The sequence below is a fragment of the Talpa europaea genome (assembly GCF_964194135.1).
Source record: "Talpa europaea genome assembly, chromosome: 10".
Taxonomy (NCBI): Eukaryota; Metazoa; Chordata; class Mammalia; order Eulipotyphla; family Talpidae; genus Talpa; species Talpa europaea.
Genome location: NC_140077.1, coordinates 111,602,687 through 111,624,018, shown reverse-complemented (window position 1 = coordinate 111,624,018; position 21,332 = coordinate 111,602,687). Strand labels below are relative to the sequence as shown.

The following is a 21,332-nucleotide window of genomic DNA, read 5'->3' as shown; positions in this document are numbered from 1 at the left end:
AACGTTATTCTGGCTGCATCTGTTTATCCTACAGTTACTTTTCAGTTTCTCCTGCTTTCAATCCAACGGCTCTGTTGTCTACATTTTATCAGTGGCTGAAATCATACTCAGTGGAGCAGGGTACAGGAACAACCCTGAGAGGCCTATCCTATGGGTTCCCTTCCCCAGCCTGTGCTCTGGTCTACCCTGGCGGCCAGGAGGGTTGGGAGCTTCTGGAACAAGCTCCTCACCAGAGAGAAAAGGCTGTTACCTTGTCACCCCTCTTGATGGTCCTGACCTGGAGCTTGCTGATGGCTTTCTTGGCTGCATCTCCCAGTCGACGCTGAAAAAGCAAAAGCTGCTTGTTAGCCACATAGACGTGCATTCCTGATACGCTTGCGGCTGGTGTTTAGTAAATCCTGGTAGCTCTCCCTGAAGCCGTGCACAAGTGGCACCTAGAGGCGCGAAGTGGGGGATTCTGTGCAAAGTGGGGCCTCCCCCACAGCTTTGTCACCAAGAAGCACCTCCTGCCCAGCAGCTCCAGCACAGCCGAAGGCCGCACAGACTGGCAAAGACAGGAGGGGCTTAGCCATGTGTTGCTTATAGCCGCTCTGTCTGTTGGTGGTGACAGCCACACTGGAGCAGCTGGGAGAAGCGTCATCTCTTTTTCATGATCATCTCTCATTTTTTTTTTTTTTCTTATAGCCTGCACATTCCTTTAAATTTGGACGTTTAAACGATTACCTGGGTTTTTCTAGCCCAAGCTAGGTTTACATTTGCTCTGTACTATCCTGTTCCATCTTTCTTACACGCCAGCTGCACTCCCTTGGTGTTCGGGTTTGTGTGAAGTGAGTGCATGTAGAGAAACACATAAAACGTGTTCAGTGTAACAAATAGTTATAAAGCAAACACCCGGGGAACTGCCACCGTCCTTGTCATAAAACATGATACACTCATTTTTCTAATACACAAAATTACTATCCTGATGAATCCTGGTATCTACAGAGCCAGGGCAGTTAGGAAGAGTAGACGAGGGGCAGGGCTAGAGAGGGTTCAGGTGACTCTGCCAAGGAGAAGGGGTTTGTTGTGGGTTTTCTGCGTGTTGTGTTTCCTCCTCAGGTCCATGCCCTTCTGCTCTGTAACAGGGGAGTATTCGCAGCAAACATTTGAAAGCTAAGTTAAGTAGGACAAACATTTAAACAGAATTACTATTTGCTTTCACTACTTTTGTTCCTTTTGGAAATAACTCTCAAGTTTCTTTTCTTTAAAAGAGTGAACACATACCAAGGGGTAGTGGACACAGACTGGGTCTCATGCTACAGCTTTGTCTACAACGTCACTTCTATCCTTGCAGATGCTTAGACAGACCTGCAAGCTACATCTACCTGTACAGGGTAAATCAGTGATTGAAATAATTACTTAAGTAATTCCAGCTTAAAACGTCGTCCTTGCCTCAGTTTGCAGTTACTACTGTCAGATTAGTTGAGTTTCTTGGTAACTCCCCAATTTCTGCATAGCAAACACGCATAGATAAATCAAAGACAAGGACAAGTTGGGGGCGGGTAAGAAACGAATCCTACATCACAAAAAGGGCTAAGTTTTTGACTAATAAAGGGTTTGTATGGATCGATAAGAAGATAGCTAGCAACTCAATTAAAAAGTGGTCAAATATTATAAGCATTTAGAAAACATTCACTTCTTCAATTTTACTTGAAAAGAAGTTCAGTGTTAGTGTTACAAGAAAAATGTGAGACCATTTTTTGACTTACAAAATCAAGTCATACATAGCATTTAAGAGCTGTAATATACTCCTGGTGAGGATATGGGGAAAGAGCAGAAGCTATGATAGCTATAAACTATACTGGTATAAACTATTAGTGTGTGGTTATTAAATGTATAAATCGCTGCAATCTTTTGGGCAGATAACTTGGCAGAATCTATCATCGTTTAAAATATATACACCCTCTCCCCAGCTATGAAACCTCTAGAATGTACCTTATAGACACCTTCTTCAATGTGCTCAACATCTCAAGTACATGTTTTTGGATTAAAAAAAATTTTTTTGTGTTTGGTAAGAGAAGACATGTCTATGGATAGAAGCTGGTTTAATGTTACTTGTATAGAAAATAAGTTGCTAATAGTCAGTAGAAATGAGAAAAGGCAGCTTGGTTGAGTACTGATATGAATGAATTTCCAAGAGGAAGTGAAAAATAATGGTATGGAGTGAAGAGTGCTATCATCTGTATAAAAACGTGCATATGCACGTATATGTGTGTGTGTGTGTGTGTAAGCACATAAAATACCATGGAAGAGAAGATATTCCAGGCGAGGACCTGATAACAGAAGGAGAGACATGGAAAGAGAATTACTTTTCATTGTGCACCATTTTATGCCATGTAAATATGTTATCTGTTCTTGACTGGATTAAGAAGATGTGGTACATATATACCATGGAATATTACTCAGCATTCAAAAAAGATAAACACATGCAATTTGCAGCAACATGGATGGCGCTGGAAGGGATCATGCTCAGCGAAATAAGCCAGAAAGAAAAAGAAAAATACCGGATGGTCTCACTCATAGCAGGAATCTTAGAAAACTTAAATAAGGGACCAGAAAAATGAATAACTATAAGAAAGCGAAAATAAAAATCAACAAAAAAACTATGAACCAGAGACACTTTTTGGGGGGTGAGGGGCGGGAGGGGGGGGATTGGGGTCAGAATGGGGGGGTTGCAATTGTATGGGGAATATAGAAATAAAATTTATTATTTAAAAAAAAAATGTTCAGCGCTGTGAAGCTGTCTGCAGCCTCTGCAGTGCTGGTTTGATCTTGGCTAGGGAGATACCCACATGGTGTGGCAGACCTCTCCTGACTTGCCCGCTGCTCCCCTCAGCAGTGTATTTCAGTCAGTCTGCCTGTTTATCTTCTGATGTTCCAAGGATTCCCTTTACTCAATGGGGTTCTATAATACACTGCCTTTAATAAACAGAGAATCTGCTACTGGGGGAAAAAAAAATAAATAAATGTTATCTGTTCCAAATTTTTTTAAAGATTTATTTGTTTGTTTGTTTGTTTGTTTGTTTGTTTGTTTATTTAAGCACTGGGTACGGTCAGAAGTGCGGGAGGGTGAGAGAATTCACCAGAGCCAGAGCGGGGAGCAGAGCAGGCAGAAGGACCGAAGTACACTGCTGAGGGGAGCAGCGGGCAGCAGGAGAGGTCTGCGCGCCATGTGGGACCCTCCTCCGGTGGCCGGGGAGCAGCCGGGGATCGAACCGGCGCTGCAGAGGCTGCGGGCAGCTTCGCAACCCAGCGCTCAACCGCTGCGCCACCGGGGAGGCCCTGTTCCAATTTTTTAAAGGTTATTTTAAAAAGCAATTACTCTGTCTTTTCTTCTGTTCACAGGAGGAAATCCTGGCTCTTTCCACATTATATTGCCACCATTAACATAATCTCAGCTCGCTTCCCCTTTCCCCTCTTACTACGTGCCTAATTAAATAACCATTCAAAACCTTAGCAGCAGGAATATGGGACAAAGCACCTAGGTGTTACAGAACAACATCAGTAAGCCATCAGAACATGGGCATTTGGAAAAGGTCTGAAAACACACCAATGGTGTTGACCTTGAGTGGGGGTTCCCCTGGGGGCTCTGGTTTTGTCTTGCTAATGTCTGAGCTTTCTGAAGTTTCTATGACAACAGGTTTTACTTTCTTGATAATTTCTTTTTCACTGTTTTGCTTCTTACCTGGTTCCTGTCCCTGGCGTTTGCATAGCGGAACCTCTGGATGTAATAAAAGACCAGCCAGGCGAGGGAGATGATCATCAGGACGATGAAGGAGATGGATACAAACACCACGGACGTGCGGCTCACGTATTTCTGCAGGTTCCGGGTGCCGATGGTGATGTACATGGTGACGGTGAGGTTCCGCTCCAGGAGGCTGACGATCTCCCGCCCTTTCAGCTCAGGAATCATTATGGCCACGATGTCCTCCACACCTGTCCGGAGAGGGACAGTAGGGGCGAGGTGAGAGGGGGCATCACAGGAAAAGGTCTGGACAAAGTAACCCCAACCCCACGATGATGGCATCGTGACAACTGACAATGGTCCCGGCAGCCAGGTCTGACCCCAGGGGCGTCTCTCCAGCCACCGAGGCTGCTGTCCTGCTCTGAGCACGGAGCCAAAACGAGCTCATGGTCTGGAATCAGCAAGGTCTGGTCAGGGCGGCCCCATCCCGACTAGTCCAGTTGACAGTTACATGTTACATTTCAAAGATCTCCCGGAGGAGGGGAAAGGGGCCTTTGTTCCCCAGGGCAAAGGGGTGGAATGCTGAGTTTTACACCCTCTGTCTGGGGACCCTCCTTCCCCTCACCGCCCCCCAGACACCGAGAACATTTGATCACAGAGCTCCAGCATTCCCACGGCGATTTTCTCGCACAGCAAATACCCAAAGCTGCCCAAAATAAGGCGTCCTAAAGACTCTCACACGATTTGCCAACACAAAGTGCTCTCAGAACTATTTCCTGCTCAGTCTGATTTGGTGTATTCAGCTGTGGGGGACCATCTGGCCGAGCAAGGGACGAGGGAGGCCAGACAGACAATTCCGAAATTATTTTCCCTCCACCCTCAAATATTCCCACCATGACACCCCTGCAGCTGGACAGTTTGAAGGGAAAAGGGTGAGTCCCTTGGGCTGAGTTAGCTGGTCACTGTCCTATTCTTCGTGACAGGCTGTGGGGCCTGTACAGCGTCGTGGGGGGAGTCCCTGAGCCTCAGCCAGTGGTTTCGGCAAAGATCCAGTGAAGCAACTGGACACGCCTACGTGACTGCTGCATGCACAGAACATCAGCCTCACTGGGATGGGTTCTCAGGAAATCCCCCGCCACCCACCAATTCAAATAATGCCCGCAGAACTCATGGGCCTCATTTCCACGGGGACATGTCTCATTACCAGGAGTCCCTGCACACTGCAGGGAGCAAATGAGGATGCCGTTAATATGTTGTAGGTCCTGGACAAGACTAACCGTTGCTCCATCCACTGCTCAGAGCTGGCCGTGGTCCATGCCGAGTCGGTCAGCAGGTGGAACAAGCGGGTTATATTTGTTCGGGCTGTTGTCAGTCTCTTAGAAGTTACTTCGGGCTTTCACTGGACCTTGATCTTTGTGCAGGTTTTCAATCCTAAACTCCTTGATGGGATTTCACTTAGGCTGAATAAATACTTTAAAAGCTAACCCCGCACAAAAGGGTCTGTGTGTGCTACGTCAATTCTGTATTTTTAAAAACTCCTACAACCTTTACATTGATCCTACTGTAAACCCATAAAGCCACATCGTGTTTAGATTCGGCTGTTATTTCTGGGAATTACTGAACCCGAAGGCTTCAATTTCAACTTTACAGAATTTATTGACAATTCCGAGGCTGCCTCTCTTTTCATGTTTACTTTGGCTAATGGGCTGAGTGTGGTCTGAGGTTTCTGCGAGGGATTTAGGCTGCTGGCAGGTTTTGTCTGCACAGAAATATGATCTTTGTAGACTGAACTGACCTGACCTGGTGAGGCTCATCCTGGCACTGTGGCTATTTTGTAGATATTTATATAATTTTTCACTTAATTTACTCCCTTGTTTTATAAATTTTAAGCATATCTTCTCAATCCCCTAGACTTAGACTTTTTATCTGATCAGGGATCTTGGGATTTTAAAAGATTTTGTATGCTTGGAGTTGCACAAGTCTTACATTTCTTGGTAATCAATATTTATTAATATATTCCTTTGTGGTTCCCAGTTCTGGTACTGTTTAGAAAGCTCTTCTCTGCCCAAGATGATAGAAATATTCAAAAATTGCTTTCAGAATTCTACAGCTTTACTTTTTCACATTTCAATCTGAAGCAACCTGAATGTCTTTTGTTATCAGTACAATGTTTGTAGAGCTCTTGTCATGTGATGGGCAGACAGGAGGCAGATAGGATCAACTCATTTTCCCCTTAAATTCTAGATACCCTTGCATCTAGCCTTGGTTTTTATAAGGTTCACCCATTCAGCCCGGTAACCTAAGTCTTCCTCCCCAACTCCTTCCCCAGACAATCCTCTTATTATTTGCATATACATCAGAGGCCACAGTCTCTGGTCTAGTGTAGCGCTGGGCCCTGGAACCAGGCTGCTTGTTTCAAAACCCAGCTCCAAATTTTATAAATAGGCTTGGACCACAGTTTGGCTATCCACATTTTCAATTACTCATCATCTGTTTTCAGGGATGTGAGAAAACATTTTCTCTTCCTGTCAGGTGACATAAAACTATTTTAATGCACTTATTTTAAACTTCAGGGCTTAGTGACACCACATGTGTCTGTGCCTCCACCGTCTGAGACACCCACGCGGACAGACAGACCGAACACGGGTCTCTTCACCTGGCTCCCCCCCTTCATTTCCAGTGTGCACTATGAACTTCAGGGTGCCAATAAAAAAATTACATGGCAACGTGGGCTCTTTTCTCTGTGAGCATGGTAAGAGGAGACACTGGGCTGTGCGTTTATCCCAATAGGAATGGTGATTTAAGAGTGGGGTGCTCAGGGGGGGTTCAAAAATGATACAGTGAGGCGGATCTGGATAAATAAGGTGATCAGTCTGATCACGGCACAGACCTGGGGCAAAAGGCTTCCATAGGATCGAAGCTGACAAACAAGACTTGTGCGTGGGGGTTGGGGGGCTGAGAGGTGGGGGAAAAGCAGGCTGTGCCCTCGATGAAATGGAATGTGCAGCTACATGCCAGGGAGAAGCCTGCAGACTCTCCAGGGATGGACGGTCCCACATGCCACAGCTTGGCTTTATGATTTTTCAACTTATTTCTAAATTTATTAATTTTCTCATATGATTGTTCATCTTTGTACAATAATTGGTATCTCCCCTCAGGTATAGTTCCATGGTTCTCCCACCGCCACGGCACCTGAGATCCATCTCCACAGTCCCTTATGCTCTTTCCTCCCCTGTTTTGACTCCCTCCCCTGCTGTATGCCTCGGTGCTATGTTGAGCCTGCAAGTTGTCTTTTTTCTTGACCTTTTGTTCCGTTTTCTCTATATTCCTTCTATAAGGGAAACCATCTGATATTTATCTTTCTCTTTCTGACTTATTTGACTTAGCATCATCCCTTCCAGCTGCATCCATGTTGCTACACGTGGCATGAGATCATCTCTTTTGATCGCTGAGTAGTATTCCATAGCGTATATTCCTCAAAACACTAAAAACGGATCTACCTTATGACCCAGTGATTCCACTGCTAGGAATCTACCCAGAGAACACAAAAACACTCATTCAAAAGGAACCTGCACTGGTCTGTTTACTGTAGCACCATTTAGAAACTGTACTTCAGATTTAAATACTGATCTTGTCCCAGGCAAAGCAACACAATCAGCGGCTAAGCTACGGGGTGTGGCTGGCTGTGTGTTAAATGTACTTCCAATGTGACAGCTGTGACGTACAGTGGATTATGGGAATGTAGCCCCCATTGTTAATCAAGGAGGATCTTATATTGTAGGTAATTGCTCCTGAAGGAGTGAGAGGGAGGGTGCGAGGGAGAAGGAAGCAGGGGTGAAGTGGGGGGTAGACAGTACCAGTGAAAGACCAGTCCAGTTTCTCCTCTAAGCTAAATTCTGTCCTAAGTGTCTAATCTAATCTATGATACTCCTGGCCTCAGGGAAGAGAAGCTAACATGTATGCTTGGCAGGGACAGAAATTACAGAGCAGCCTGTTATTTGGGCAATTCTCTGTTTCCCATGATGTCTACTCTAATATTGAGTGCCTCTATTTGCAGAATTATGTCAGCCTACCATCGATTTTCCTCCCAAAGGCACTGCTCACTTCTGGGGGATGGCTGTTATGTAATGACTGTGAATCTGGACAAGCTCTTCAGCCCTGGGAGAGACTGTGTGGCCAGGACACACATAACCCGCCAGACAGACAGCCGGAGCATCCTGTGCTCAAGTGCTTCCGTTTCCCAGGATATGCTTCGTGGCAACTCTAATTGGTGATATGCAGATAAGGAATCAAAACAAAAGTCCAGAAAGCCAGAGGATGCTCAGTAATCAGGAAAACCTTGTAAATTCAAAACCAGGCTGTTTTGAAACCTTACAGTAATAGAATGCCTGGATAGCCAGCCAAGGGCTTGGCATTTATACTGCAGCCTCCTTGTGCCTATTGGAGGGTGGTAACATTTGTTTCTGGGTTTATGTAGTCAAAAATCCTTTTGCAATTTTCCACATCCTCTCTCCTCCCTAATCAGTACTTTCGTCTCACTGAGAACCCTTAGAATTTAGGCAATAAAAAGAAAAGACTACAGTGTTTCATTTGTGGATCATTTCTATTTATAAACTTAATATCTGCTGTTTATTTTTACAGTCAGCTCCTGATTATCATCTGCTTTCAAGTGAGGAAAATGTAGGTGAAATGATTTTTAAAACTGCAAAGCAGCATATAAATGTGAAGTGTCACCATGTTGTGCCTTAAAAATATTTTAAAACTAAACACAGATGTAAAAATCCTAAATAAAGCTTTCACGAGTAGAATCCAAGAGTATAGTACAAAGTATGACCACATGGCAATGATCCAAGGAATGTGAGGGAATTAAACATTGGAAAATATATTAATGCTTTCTCAGGACATTAGCAAACAAAAGGATTCAAGCTCACGATCATCTTAGGTAGCAAGCTGTGCTAGGACATCTGGTCTCTCCGGAGCTAGTGTTTGGTAGGGCACTGGCTGTCCAGACAAAGCCTTCATCCACAGCCTCCCTTGCAGCTAGGTGTGGCTTTGTGGTTAATACCTGGCCATTGAGAAGTGAGAGGCAAATATGCTTGCCCCTCCTGATTCCTCTGCATGAAAGGACGAAGCAGGTGCCCCCCAGGTCCTCTCTCCCCTCTTCTGTGACTCCAGACAAAGGAGGTGGAGCAGCCAATTCTTAGGGAGGCAGGCAGTATGTCAAAGACAGCCCCATTCCTGATTCTTATCAAGAAGTATAAATTAACAGACTAACCTTCCTTATTGTGAAATTTCCTTAATGTGATGGAGGAACTTCCAGAAATAGTACAGTAAATAGAAACATTGAAAGTTTTCCAATTCAAATCATAAGATAACTAATCATGAATAAGATGATGAATTAGCCAACATTTCAAGCAGAAGTGCTATCTGGTGCAAAGAGGCATAGAAATTAGAGTGTTGATCTCAGAAAGGAGATTGTGATTATTTGGGGGAATCACATGACCACTTGAAAAAACCAAGATAATTCAACTATCAAAATTAGAAGAACACTCAGAAAAATCCAAGATGCAAGAGCGACATGCAAACCCGAAGAGCTCTCTATACACCAATAACACTGAATCAGGAAATAGAATGGAAAAAATGATCTATGCATAATAGTAGATACGTCAAAAAATATTTAAGCGTATACATATTAGATATTAGCCCTATATGAAAAATACTACATAGTCTGTTTTTTAAAATATTTTTAGTGCTATCTACTTAGTTTCCAAATTAACTAGATTTTTTTTATTGTTGTCTGCATTATGGTCAAGGAACACAGTCACTTGATATTGATCCCCAATCATTTAATGCATCTCCAGGTGGCGGTAGATTTTCCCTGAATGTTCAGAAACATTGTACTACAAAATCATTTCTGAAGAGGATGCATAGCTCCTTGATTGGATTTATTAATTGTATTCAGATCTTCCATATGTCAGCTTATTTTTGTTGCTTGAATGATTGAAAGGAGTGTGCTGAAATGTCTCACACAATTGCTGATCTGTTTCTCTTTGAAGTTTCATCAGTTGCAGCTTGATCTTTTGAATTTCTAGAGCTAGATGCACGATTCCAGGGGTTTCCATCATTGCCATCACCACCTCTGCAGGCATCAGCACCACCTCAGTTCTTGCTCGTTAGAAGTGGGCGTCTGTCCTTCCGCCTTGTGACCTTTTGCAGTTATATTTGAGCACGGTCTGTGATGTCCTTGAATGTCACCACCATTCAGAAGCTAGTACATGAATACTTTGAATCTGAGGTCTCAGATTCATTCTTTTATTCTAAAATAATCATCTTTATAGCTTATTCAAATATTCCCTCCTATATTTTTTCCTCTCCTGGGGTTCCTATTATCTTGGTGGCACTTATTCTTCTGTTTTCCATACTTTTTACGCTCTCCTCCTCCCTCATTTATAAACTTTTTATTTTGAGATAATGATACATGAATGAGAAGTGGTAAAAATAGCCACAGAGACCCCATTCACGCAGCTCCCTCCAGCGGTGGGGGCCTGAGCAGAACAGAAAACTGATGAGCACAATAGAATTAACTCGATTACAGTATTTACTTGCATTTAACCAGATTTTGGCATGTAAAGATTTTTCAAATGTCTTCGTGTAAACTTCTGTGATATGTTATCACACGTATAGTCACAGAACTATGACTGCAATTAAAATATTGAAATATTCCATCACCACAAGGGAATTCCTTCCTCTTCCTAACGTTTGTCCATTTATCTATTCTCAATTTCTATAAATTTTTTCCTTTCTAGAATGCTATATAAATGGACCCTGATAGTAATAACCCTTTGAGATTAGCCTTTTTTTTTCCCAATCAACATATGCCCTTAACATCATCCATCTTAGCATGCATGTCAGTGACCCCTCCCTTCCTGCTGGCTGGCGTTCCATGGCATGGAGTGTGCTCTGCTGCGGCTTGACTATGCACCCAGGAGTGGACAGATGAGTATTTCCTGTTCTTGACTATTAAGAATAAAGTTGCTATCTATAATAGTGGAAATTTACAGTGAAGCATTTAGCATGAGAACCGCCACATAAATCTCATAAAATAGATGTCGTTTATCGAGATCACAGCTGTTGCTTCACCACTGCCAAGCACACACAGGGGTGCATCTGCCCACCTTCCTGTCACTTTGACTTAGTGTCCCCTATGCTACAAAGGCCTAATCCTGTCAGGGTACAGCATACCACCCTCGCAGTCACTGGTGAGGGACACGGGACTTCTTCAAGATATGAAGAAAGCAAATGTCCTCTTTTCCTGCTGATGTCTACGGGGGCATGAGCAATGCTAAGCCGTGGGATCACTTAGCACCCTCGGGGAAAAGGCTAGAAACAGAGCTGATGTAGGAAGAGGAAGAGCTCCCAAATTTTGGGGCAAAAGCCTCATGGACCCATGAAAATGCTCATTTTCACTTATTAGGGCAAAGCAAACCCAAACCATATGAGAGACCACCTCACACCTGTGACAATATCCTGGAACAAAAAGATTAGAAACAACAAGGGCTGGAGAGGGAGCAGCAGGTGCCACTGTTGGTGGGAAAGAAAGCTGGTACTTACTAAGTGTAGATATTCCTCAAAAATCTAAAAATGGCAGTGCCATGTGACCCAGCAACACCTCTCCTAGGTGTTCTTCCAAATAACATGAAGACATGGATTCAAAAAGATATCTGCCCCCTATGTTCATAGAGGCATTATTCACAAGAGCCACGACATGCAAACAACCTTTATGCCTAGTGACACATGGCTGGCCAGAGAACTTATGGTATTTGTACTCAACAGAATGCTATTCAATTATTAAAAGTGATAAAATGTTGCCTTTTGGGACAATGCAGATGGAACTTGAGTTGATTATGCCAAGTGAAATAATCAGAAAGAGAAAGATAATTAGCGAACAGTTTCTCTCAACTATGAAATATAAATAACCAAAGCAAATGAACAGATCACAACAAAAAAAGTCCTACACTGTTGAAAAATAAGGGTTACTAGAGGGTAAGGGCGTGGGCAGGAAGGGTAGACGGCAGCAATCTGAAAGAGGAAGGGCTTCAGTGGTGGGTGAGGTGAGGCTTACACATAGTGGTAAGCTGGATCCCTGAAATATACATATAGTATTGTAAATCGATAATATTAGGTAACAAAAAAAAAAAAAAGAAAATTATCCTGACAGAACTTGAGCCTTGATCAAGCTGTACCTGAAGTTAGCCTACTGTTATGCAGTTATTTTGCTAAAGGCAATATGGGCTGAGTTTGCTGTCTTCTGCTCTGATGTTACATAAACAGGTCGTAACAAAAAAATTCTAAAAATCCAGGTCTTCCGAATCCAAAACCACTGTTAATGAAACTCATTGTACTTCCATAAACTTTCTTAGGTTTCAAAAACTTCACTTATTTGAATTCGCATTCATACCCGCTGTGTATTCATGTGTACATTTCAGAAAAGAATGTCCATATCCAGCAAAATGACTTCCTCACATGTATGATTCAAAGTCATTCTGGGTCATAAATGAGTCATCTTCCATACGGTTCCAAAGTTTGTCCTGTTAGCTCTTCCACCCTGAGGACAGCTAGTGCCAGCTAACCTGCAATGAAATTAGTTTTCAGGGGATTAAAATTTAAATTCATAGTAGGATTAATTTAAAAGTGTGAAAATTTATCACTCTGGAACCAAACTGATCATTGGTCGTGCAAGCTGACTGTCAATATTTCTCTGGAAGTCCTCGGAATTCGAATTGTTAAAGGTTCGTCTGGGTTGTAGAGTAAAAGCTGGTTAATCTGTGCTCCCACGAAGTGCTGCTGAAAATCTGAATTATGTCAAATGCTGCAGGTTACGGAGTGCATTTTAATTATGCACCAGATCCCTTAAGTGGAGATTTGTTATTCTAGTGAGAGGCAGACACTCAAGAACTAACTTTTATGAGAGCAAAACAATCTTTAAAGGAGATGCTACCAATAGCCAATTTTATTTTCTTTGCAGAGACTCTAGTAACTTAATTAACTGATGTCAGTTTCTCAGCTATACTTAAGATGATCAATGATTCATACTTTTAAAAAAATTCATATTTTTTCCCTTTTCTACAGTGTGTAGAATTTTCTATGCACTTATAATAACTGTAGGGGAGTGATGGATATAAAATAAGGTATATTATTTATAGCTTTATCTGTAGCATTTTCTTAGAACAAAGACAGTAAATGAGAATTAAAAATAACTTTTTAGTTTTTGTGATAATTTCAAATGGTTAAAAATAATATGATAGAACACAGGCTGAATTAAAACATCATAGAATCCTGCACCACTCTGATCTTTAACATAATTCAGTTTTTATTTGAGCAAATCAGGCTTAAAGAAACATCTGCTTATGTAGAAAATGTCAAAATTCTAAATTTGTTTGGACAAAATATACATGTAGTCTCATTAAAGAGCAGACTAACCTCCATTATTCACAGGACAGAAGATAGGACAGACCAAAATTCCCCAGCATATCTCTCTTCCTAATAATTTAATGCATGCAATTAAATGGCCAAATCATTTATCATAACTTCTAACTGGGTCACCTTGGAAGATGGACTAAATCTTTAAGGTTCAGGCTCATTATCTCCAAATCTCTAATTGCAAATGTAGCTAACCCAAAGGGCAGAGAGAGGATTAAATGAGACAATACATATCATTGCCCTAGGACATAGGAAGTGCTCCGAAAGTATTAGGTAGTATGATACCAGCATCACATCAAAGAGTTATTCAGAGCATCCTAGCTAGACAGCTGCCCCTGGACCACAGAAAGGTGGAGTTGGGATGGAGCCTACTGGTTTTGGCTTCCTCTGGGGCTCAGAAACAAAAGTGGGGTGTCCAGACACCTTTGTGAGGTGTCTAGAGCCTCGAATGCTACAGGACTCCCAACAGCCAGGGAGCTTGCCCAGCTATTCATTCCTGCAACGCGCAAGTGTTAACTTTCCACAGCACATTGGTCACTGAAAGGAAACCCTGGGGCAGGTGAATAGAAAACCAATCTTCAAAGGAAAAAGATAAACATAATAATCGGATGAGCAGGGACTGGCCCAAATCACTTGCTCTCTCTCTTTCTCAAGGCAGCAAAAAACAAAAGTGGTGTAATTTTTAGTTTGAAACAGTCACAGAGTCAAAGCAAATGTGGATTTGTTTTATTTTGCTTTGAATTACTGGGGGGAGGGGAAATCACATCGCTTACTCCCTATTAGATTATTTTTAACAGTGTCTGGCAAGAACTTCGAGGAGTTGCAGTTAAAACACAATCACAGTATCTTGGCTATCTTTGAGAGGTAGATGGCGTTATATTCTGTGGCGCTGCATAGAGGGGACACACCTGGGAAGCAGCGCCTCATGCTTTGCTGATTTGTTTGGCAGCAGCACCCTGGGAGGCCCAGGTCACTGCGTAACTAATGAATGCCTCATTGCTTTACTTGATTCATCTCTGTGCTTCTTCTTAGTAATCTCCAAAGTTGTCTTCAAAAGTCTTTGAAAACTGGACACGAGAAATCCCTTATGACAAGTACAGATTGGAAAATCCCTTTCTGAAATGCAACTGAAGTGACTATTTTGGTTTCTAGAAGCTGGGACTTCCCACACAGGCTTCCCCATATAAGATGATGTGGGCTATGGACGCAGCAGTAACATTAAGGTCAGTGAAAAGACCAGCGATGACTACATGGAGAACACAGCAAAAACGGGCCCGCTGGAGGCTGTGTCTCTCTCGGTGGAGCGGGGCTCCCGCGCCAAAGCAGCAGAAACTGCAAACCTTTCGGCTGGATCAGTGACTTCCAGTAACTGGTGTGGCAACCATTTATGAAATGCGTTTAGACAACCGTGTGCTGTCTTTAAGCTTCCTTGGTCTTCATGCCTCTGGCACAGATCTCTGGCTGCATTTTATAGGGTCTCACGTCTAAGAAGGTGGAAGGGCTGGCGGTTGAGCATGAATTTAGGAAGAGTCCCACAGGCCCTTGCGTGCCCTCCGGTGGGTGCCTTCCACGCTGAGTCAGAGTGTGCACAGCAGATGCTGTCGCTCTTCCCCTGCACTCCCTGGCCTGTATCATCAAGGTGCACACAGTCCTGACTTTCAGCTGCAGTGCCTAGATTTCCTTGCCTCTGTGGCTTCCCTTGACCACTTGAGTTCAGGCTCTGATAGTATGTGGGCCACAGGAGGGGAATGTCACCTGCACCCCAGTTAAGTCCTGGGGGAATGATGAGGAAGCTGGTATGGACATGGTCGGCTCCCTCTTGCCCATGCAAGACCTGTGGCTTATTTCCACACCATCTCCCAGGGCTCCCCAGGAGGACCAAGCTCCAGGGCCCCATGGTGGGTCGTACCCTGGACAGGCTACCCTCCCGTCATGTTTCTCCTCCCCAACCCCACTGGTGCTCCCTGCAAATGACTTTCAAACAAATGGCCTGCGGTTGAGTCCTTGTTTTGGGTCTGCTTTTGGGGAAACTCAAACTAAGACTGTACCAAAAAGGATTTCTCTTCTTTTATTGCTCTTCAGAATCCACTGACTATTAAGCACTGGTCTAACAGTTCCTGCCTTAGCACATCACCCAGCTTCTTCTTCTTTTTTTTTTTTTAATAGAGGCATGTTTTATTTGTTTGTTTATACAAGCACTGGGTACAGTCAGAAGCGCGGGAGGGTGAGAGAATTCACCAGAGCCAGAGCGGGGAGCAGAGCAGGCAGAAGGACCCAAGTACACTGCTGAGGGGAGCAGCGGGTGGCAGGAGAGGTCTGCGCGCCATGTGGGACCCTCCTCTGGTGGCCGGGGAGCAGCCGGGGATCGAACCGGCACCGCAGAGGCCGCGGGCAGCTTTGCAACCCAGCGCTCAACCGCTGCGCCACCGGGGAGGCCCTCACCCAGCTTCTTAAAGAAACTCTTCAATGGGTTTGCAAATAGAAAAAAAGCAAAGGCAAAAACATGAATTCTTCCCCACTTATTATTTCTAGCTGAAAAAAAAAAATCACCAGTAGCGGTTCTAGAATCTTCCAAGTCAAACCATCTCATGTTCCATTGCCCTGTTGTGGTTACAGTCACAGCTTCTGACCACCACCATCCAAACCACCCCCTGGAGTGAGCTGGGCACCCCACACTCAGCACAGAGAGGGGAGGGGGCTCTCTGCACGCTGAGCAGACACTCACTGGAATGACTGAGCACGTCAGTCCTTCTGGAAGGCTCGCTGTGCAATGCCCTCACTGCACATTGTTAATGAGCACTTGAAATGTAGCTAGGTTGACTGGGAGGTTGAATTTTTTTAGTTAAATTCTAATTTAAAACCATTACTCAGTTCAATCATTAGAAGACTTTTAAGTTTAGCTGAAACAACCTGGATGTGAGAAGCAACTTTTTTCAAGTGTTTTACAAAATCTAAATACAGATCAAATATGTCTGCTGACAGCCTAGCGTCGGAGTCGAGATGAGCTGACGTGCAATATGGAGCCGGTGCACAAACCGTCATTAGCGATCACGCAGAGTCGACAGCGATGAGACATCTTTACATGGAGGACATGTGCAATGACGCTCTTTTGGGTATATTGGGCCACAGAAAATGTTACATTTAGTTTCTTTTTTGTTTTTTTTAAAAAAAGGTGGCTGCTGGAACATGGGTCTTGGACAAGTGACTGGATCTCACTGGAGCCGTTGGTGCTGCCGGCCCCTGCATCCTCAGCTCTCACTTGCTGGCTCTGTGGGTGAAATCACCTTGTCTGAAGACAAAGATAAGAAAACAACATGCCCTGCTCCTCAGGAGCTGACATTTTAAAGGCGTGTCCCAGACTTGCTAACAATATTGAAGCCAAAAAAAAGCAAAAATACAAAGTGAAAGCATCTAAATCTCATGGAATGCAGCTGGCTTCTCCCCCAGTGACGAGATGACTGATATTAATTAAATCACAGAATGTGGTTTCAGAAACACAGCTCTGCCCTCTTCAGATGCCACACAAGCTTGCTCTGCCCGAAGTGACGTGAAGGCTCTCGAGCTGCCCAGAGTCACAGAACCAGGCGTCAGGCCCCGAACGTCAGCTCTGACACTATCTCCTCCTTCATTCTACACATACTCAAAAAGCGGTTGAGCCGGGTTGGCTGGCTTGTTTAAGGTGAGAAATTATTGTTCTTTCTTAAAGGAAAATCCATTAACCCTCAAATATAATTGATGTTTCCCTTAGTCAAAAGCTCTTCGCTGTGGCAAAGCTACGTTTAAACCTGTGGTTCTCAGAGGTACCAACTCTTCCTGATAGTCCCTTTCAGTCGCCCTTAATATTTCTGAATAACATGTTTATACGATTATTTCTTGGATTAATGCTTGTGGACACTTCTGTGGACCTAACTCCCTCAGGACAGGGCCTGGGTGTGCGTGCCTCGGCCAGAGATAAGTCTACCTTCCCTAGCCCTACTTCACCCCTCACTGGGCGTACCAGCAGAGCTCGGTGCACACCCTGTCCAGTGGTGCCAGAAGTGTCTATAATTATGCACCCTTGTCAGTTTTCCTTTCCTCTTCTGCCTGATTTGCCACATTTCCCTTGTTATTTTTCCTGAAATGCTACTGTCCCTGCCATATGCTCACCAATAACATTTTGCATCTTATTTAGACACATTCGCTCCATTTGTCTTTTTGATTGAGACCCACCCCTTCTGGAGCCACAGTTCCCCTCCAGCAGGGAGAGGTCGCCTTGCTTCATCCCGGAGCTGACAGCTGAGGCCTCATCTGTGGATGGTGTGCTTGACTTCACTTGTCCCTTTCACTTTAGAGCCAACCTTGAAACCGTCTCTTATTTTTATCTTGCAGACATTTATTAAAATCACTGCACAATGGTACCTCCAGCACTGCAAGGAAATGGCTTACACACTTGAAGTATCAGCCACAGTTGAGTACGCGCAGCCGAAGGGGCGTGTCCTTGCTGAGGCACTCGGTTGCCTGCTCAGCAAGCGCCTTGGCCTGTCACAGAGCTCCAGCCTTACTGCTGCCCAGTAACTTCCCAAGTGCTCTGAGACCCAAGAATTCAGGGGTGGGCTACACACTGCTTCTGGGATTCCGCTGTTTCTTCCTAACGAGGTAACTCATCACTTTCAGAATGGGCTGGGAGGTTTTTATGCCAAGACCGTGTAGACCCAGATGGAACATAAAGACAGAGGTGTGGGGGTAACCTCGGCTCACGCTGATCAGATCTGCTCATCCGACAAAAGTACCCACCAAAAGAGATTCCAGACGTGGAGAGTCACAGGACCATCAAGCTCTACTTCTGTGAGGAAACACTTGCCAAGCCCAACTCCCTATTTGGAAAAGAGAAGAAAACTGAAGTCTAGATAGAGACTGGCCCGCAACTGAATGGAGGCTGGTGGCAGCTTAGAAAACACTTAGAAGGAAACAACTGGTAGCTTGCAGATAAATTAGGGTCAGACAGATGGATGCTGTCATTTTACCCAGGCTAAGCTTCCCGGAAGAAGCAAAGTCATTTAAACAGTCATGGGCATTTTTCCTATAACATTATTACAACCAAATGTGTGGGCATTAAGTCACAATTTTCTGTCTAGTTGTGTTTTTACCACATAAATTTTTTTAAAGATTTATTTACTTATGCATACAAGAGCTGGGGTACAGGCCAGAGATGCAGGGGTGAGAGGATTCACCAGAGACAGAGTGGGGAGCAGAACAGGCAGATCCACTGAAATCCACTGCTGAGGGGAGCAGCGGGCGAGGCAGGAGAGGTCTGCTGCGCCATGTGGGTTGCTCTCTGGCCGCCAGGGGTGGAACTTGTGCTGCAGAGGCTGCGGATTGCTTCATAGTGTGGAACTTACCCCCTTGTGCCACCAGGGAGGCCCACCACATAAATCTTGAGGACTTAGTCATTGTTCACTGGCTTCAGACAGGACAGTAAGGAAGCAGGTGACAGGTAAATGCTGACAGGCTGGTTCTAGAAAGTCTCAGCCAGGCACCAGTCATTCAGCAAGCGCCTTGCCAATGGGGTTATGCCCACTGTGTAAGAGGCTGTGACCAGCAGCATGACGTCGGGGCATACACAGTTGTTGATTTATAATGAAGTGCAGCTAAAACATATACGGTCCTTTTTTATATATCCAAAAGAACAGGTTAATTATAAAGGGAGAGAACAGGATTTTGCACAGACACAAGTGGGCAGAACGAGATCAGCACATGATCTTATAACACAGTGTTACTTCAACAAAAAAATAAACTTTTTTTAAAAGCAAGTCACATGATATCCTACATAATAGATTTATGGAAAACACATGTATTTTCCAAATTAAACAAAAAAGTCAGTAATTAATAAAAAGTGAAAAAGAATTGTCCTTTCTTTTGGATCTGATTTTTAGTTTCTATCTGAATTTTCCAGATCACACCCAGGGTATTCTCATCCCCCTGCCCCTGCATGTTTCCTGGTCACATGTGCCCAGGGGCCACGTTCTGCACACACAGCCCCAGACGCTCGTGGGTCTCCCACGGGCCACCTTCACAGCCAAAGCCCCATGTCCATTAGCTGGTGCTAATTCATTTCCCTTGGCTCATTCTGGAAATTATGACTGTTTTTCTCTTTTGTAAGCAACTCTGAAGTGAGGAAAATGATAGCTCTCTTCACAGAAACAACTTTCATTTGGAAAATCACTTGCAAATATTAGTTTTTAGAGCTTCGGAACCAGCCGCAGAGATTACAACCGTCAGACTCCATTTCCTCACTAGAAACAGGGCTCTCTGAGTGCCAAGAATGTAGCAGTAGGTAGGATTCTAATTAAGGCAAAAGACAGTTACTGTTTAGGTTGCCGAGCAACCAGTAAAGCATCTTTTCAAATTGGAGGCAAATAAATATATTCGAACTGAACTTAAGAACAAAAATTATAAGGGAATAATATTAACTAAAGGATAAATTTAGAAAGCAAAGCAAAGCAAAGCACGGCTGCCTTCCTCAGCATGATGATAGAATAATCACACCCAAAGCAGAAAGATGAGAATCGTTACTGTTCTTGTTTTCAGATGGTCCAAGTGTTAATGAGGTCATCCAAGAATTAAAATTCTTAAAATAACACAGAATGTTTTCTGAAAATACATACAATGTAGAAAATCTGGCTTCTTCCTAGTAGGAAGGGATTTTATTGATTATATGAAAAATTCTTCAAGTCCTCAGATTCCTTGTTACAAAAGAATGGGTCGTCGGGATTGCAGGTTGGGCTCTCTCTGAGATGTCTATGCTGGGGTACATTTTCATGTACCTTGTTCTCAGCCTTCAGAGTTCCCACTTGAGTCCACGGGAATTTTCAGGCAAGCTTGCTGGGGATAACGAGACACAGCGTTAACAGGGTGATGAGGAGGAGGAAGAGAGAGTGAGCAGGAGTGAGCTGTTGTGTCCCTGGTTCGGGCCTGGACACAGGGAGGCAGCCGTGACTGCTCAAGCAGGCCCGGGGCTCCCTCCTGGGCTGTGAGCAGAGGGGCCAGGCCTGTGGGAGCTGTGGGAAGAGCCACTACAGGCTCCACCTGTGACTGGGTGAAGCTTTCTTTCCTGAGCGTGACAAAGCTCTCGGTGCTGGTCCTTCCCAGTGGGGAGCAGGGGCTCAGAAATGTATCCTCCAAAGGGGAAACTGGATCTGGCAGACTTTGTCTTCGATACTTAAAAAAGTATGACTACTTTTTCACTATTCTTTTTTACTGGCTATGTTTGACATAGAACTTTGTGTAAATTTAAGGTGTACAATATATTACTTTGATGCATTTATATGTTGTAACAAGGTTGCTTTTGTAGTGATATTTATCACATTATATAATTCTAGTAGCCCCTCCCCCATGAAAAGAGGGTGCGCTGGGCTTGCTAATGAGAACCTTGCAATCTCCTTCCCTCCCATACGCTAGCACGACTGTGGATGCTGACCACCCTACTGGAGAGGGGTCTGATGCTGGTTTGGAAAAGGACGGGAGTTTGATGGATTTGGTGGCATGTCAAGGGCTCTGAGGATGCCTGAGCTGGTGCAGAAGCCAACTGAGACCTGACTTCAATGACAGAACAGCCTCCTCTGCCACGGGGGTCGGGGAATTCCCTGGAGAAGAGTGACAGGGGGGTGGGACCAGGAACAGGGGCCTCAATCCTCTCCTGGGACGCATGAGGAATGTCGAGGATGGGAGATGACACTCTTAGGAGGGACAATCTTTGCTGGAGGGTGTGCTCTGATGTGACAGATTATTACAAATTCAGTGACTTAAAACAATGCTGCCTTAGATTCATACTGATTTGAGATCAGATGTCCGAAATGCATGTCCCAGGGCTAACACTGAGATGTCACAGCAGGACTGAGTGCCTTCTGGAGGCTCTGGGAGGATTGTTCCCTTGGTTATATGAGCTCCTGCAGGTGGCTTACATCCTCAGCTTGTGGCCGCACCACCCCAACCTCTGCTTCCTCTGTCACCTCTCCTCCCTCCCTCCATCTCCTTTTTATAAGTTTCCTTATAATGACACTGGATAATGCAGGGTAAGCTCAAGACTCTAATCTTAATCTCCGAAGTCCCTTTCTCCATGTAAGGCAACCTATTCATAGGTCATGGGGGT

The 21,332-nt window shown here is 44.2% G+C and overlaps 1 protein-coding gene across 2 annotated transcripts in view; it reads right to left on the bottom strand.

Moving 5' to 3' along the window:
• Window positions 1–21,332, bottom strand: part of RNF150 (ring finger protein 150) — a gene marked incomplete at its 5' end in the record, with an annotated part of 123,084 nt that overhangs the window by 41,544 nt on the left and 60,208 nt on the right. For both annotated transcript variants that reach the window (XM_084244789.1, XM_084244790.1), the window contains 2 exons: window positions 251–322; window positions 3,725–3,975. In XM_084244789.1, the coding sequence (XP_084100915.1) occupies window positions 251–322; window positions 3,725–3,975 (323 nt within the window). The remainder of the gene's footprint in view (window positions 1–250; window positions 323–3,724; window positions 3,976–21,332) is intronic.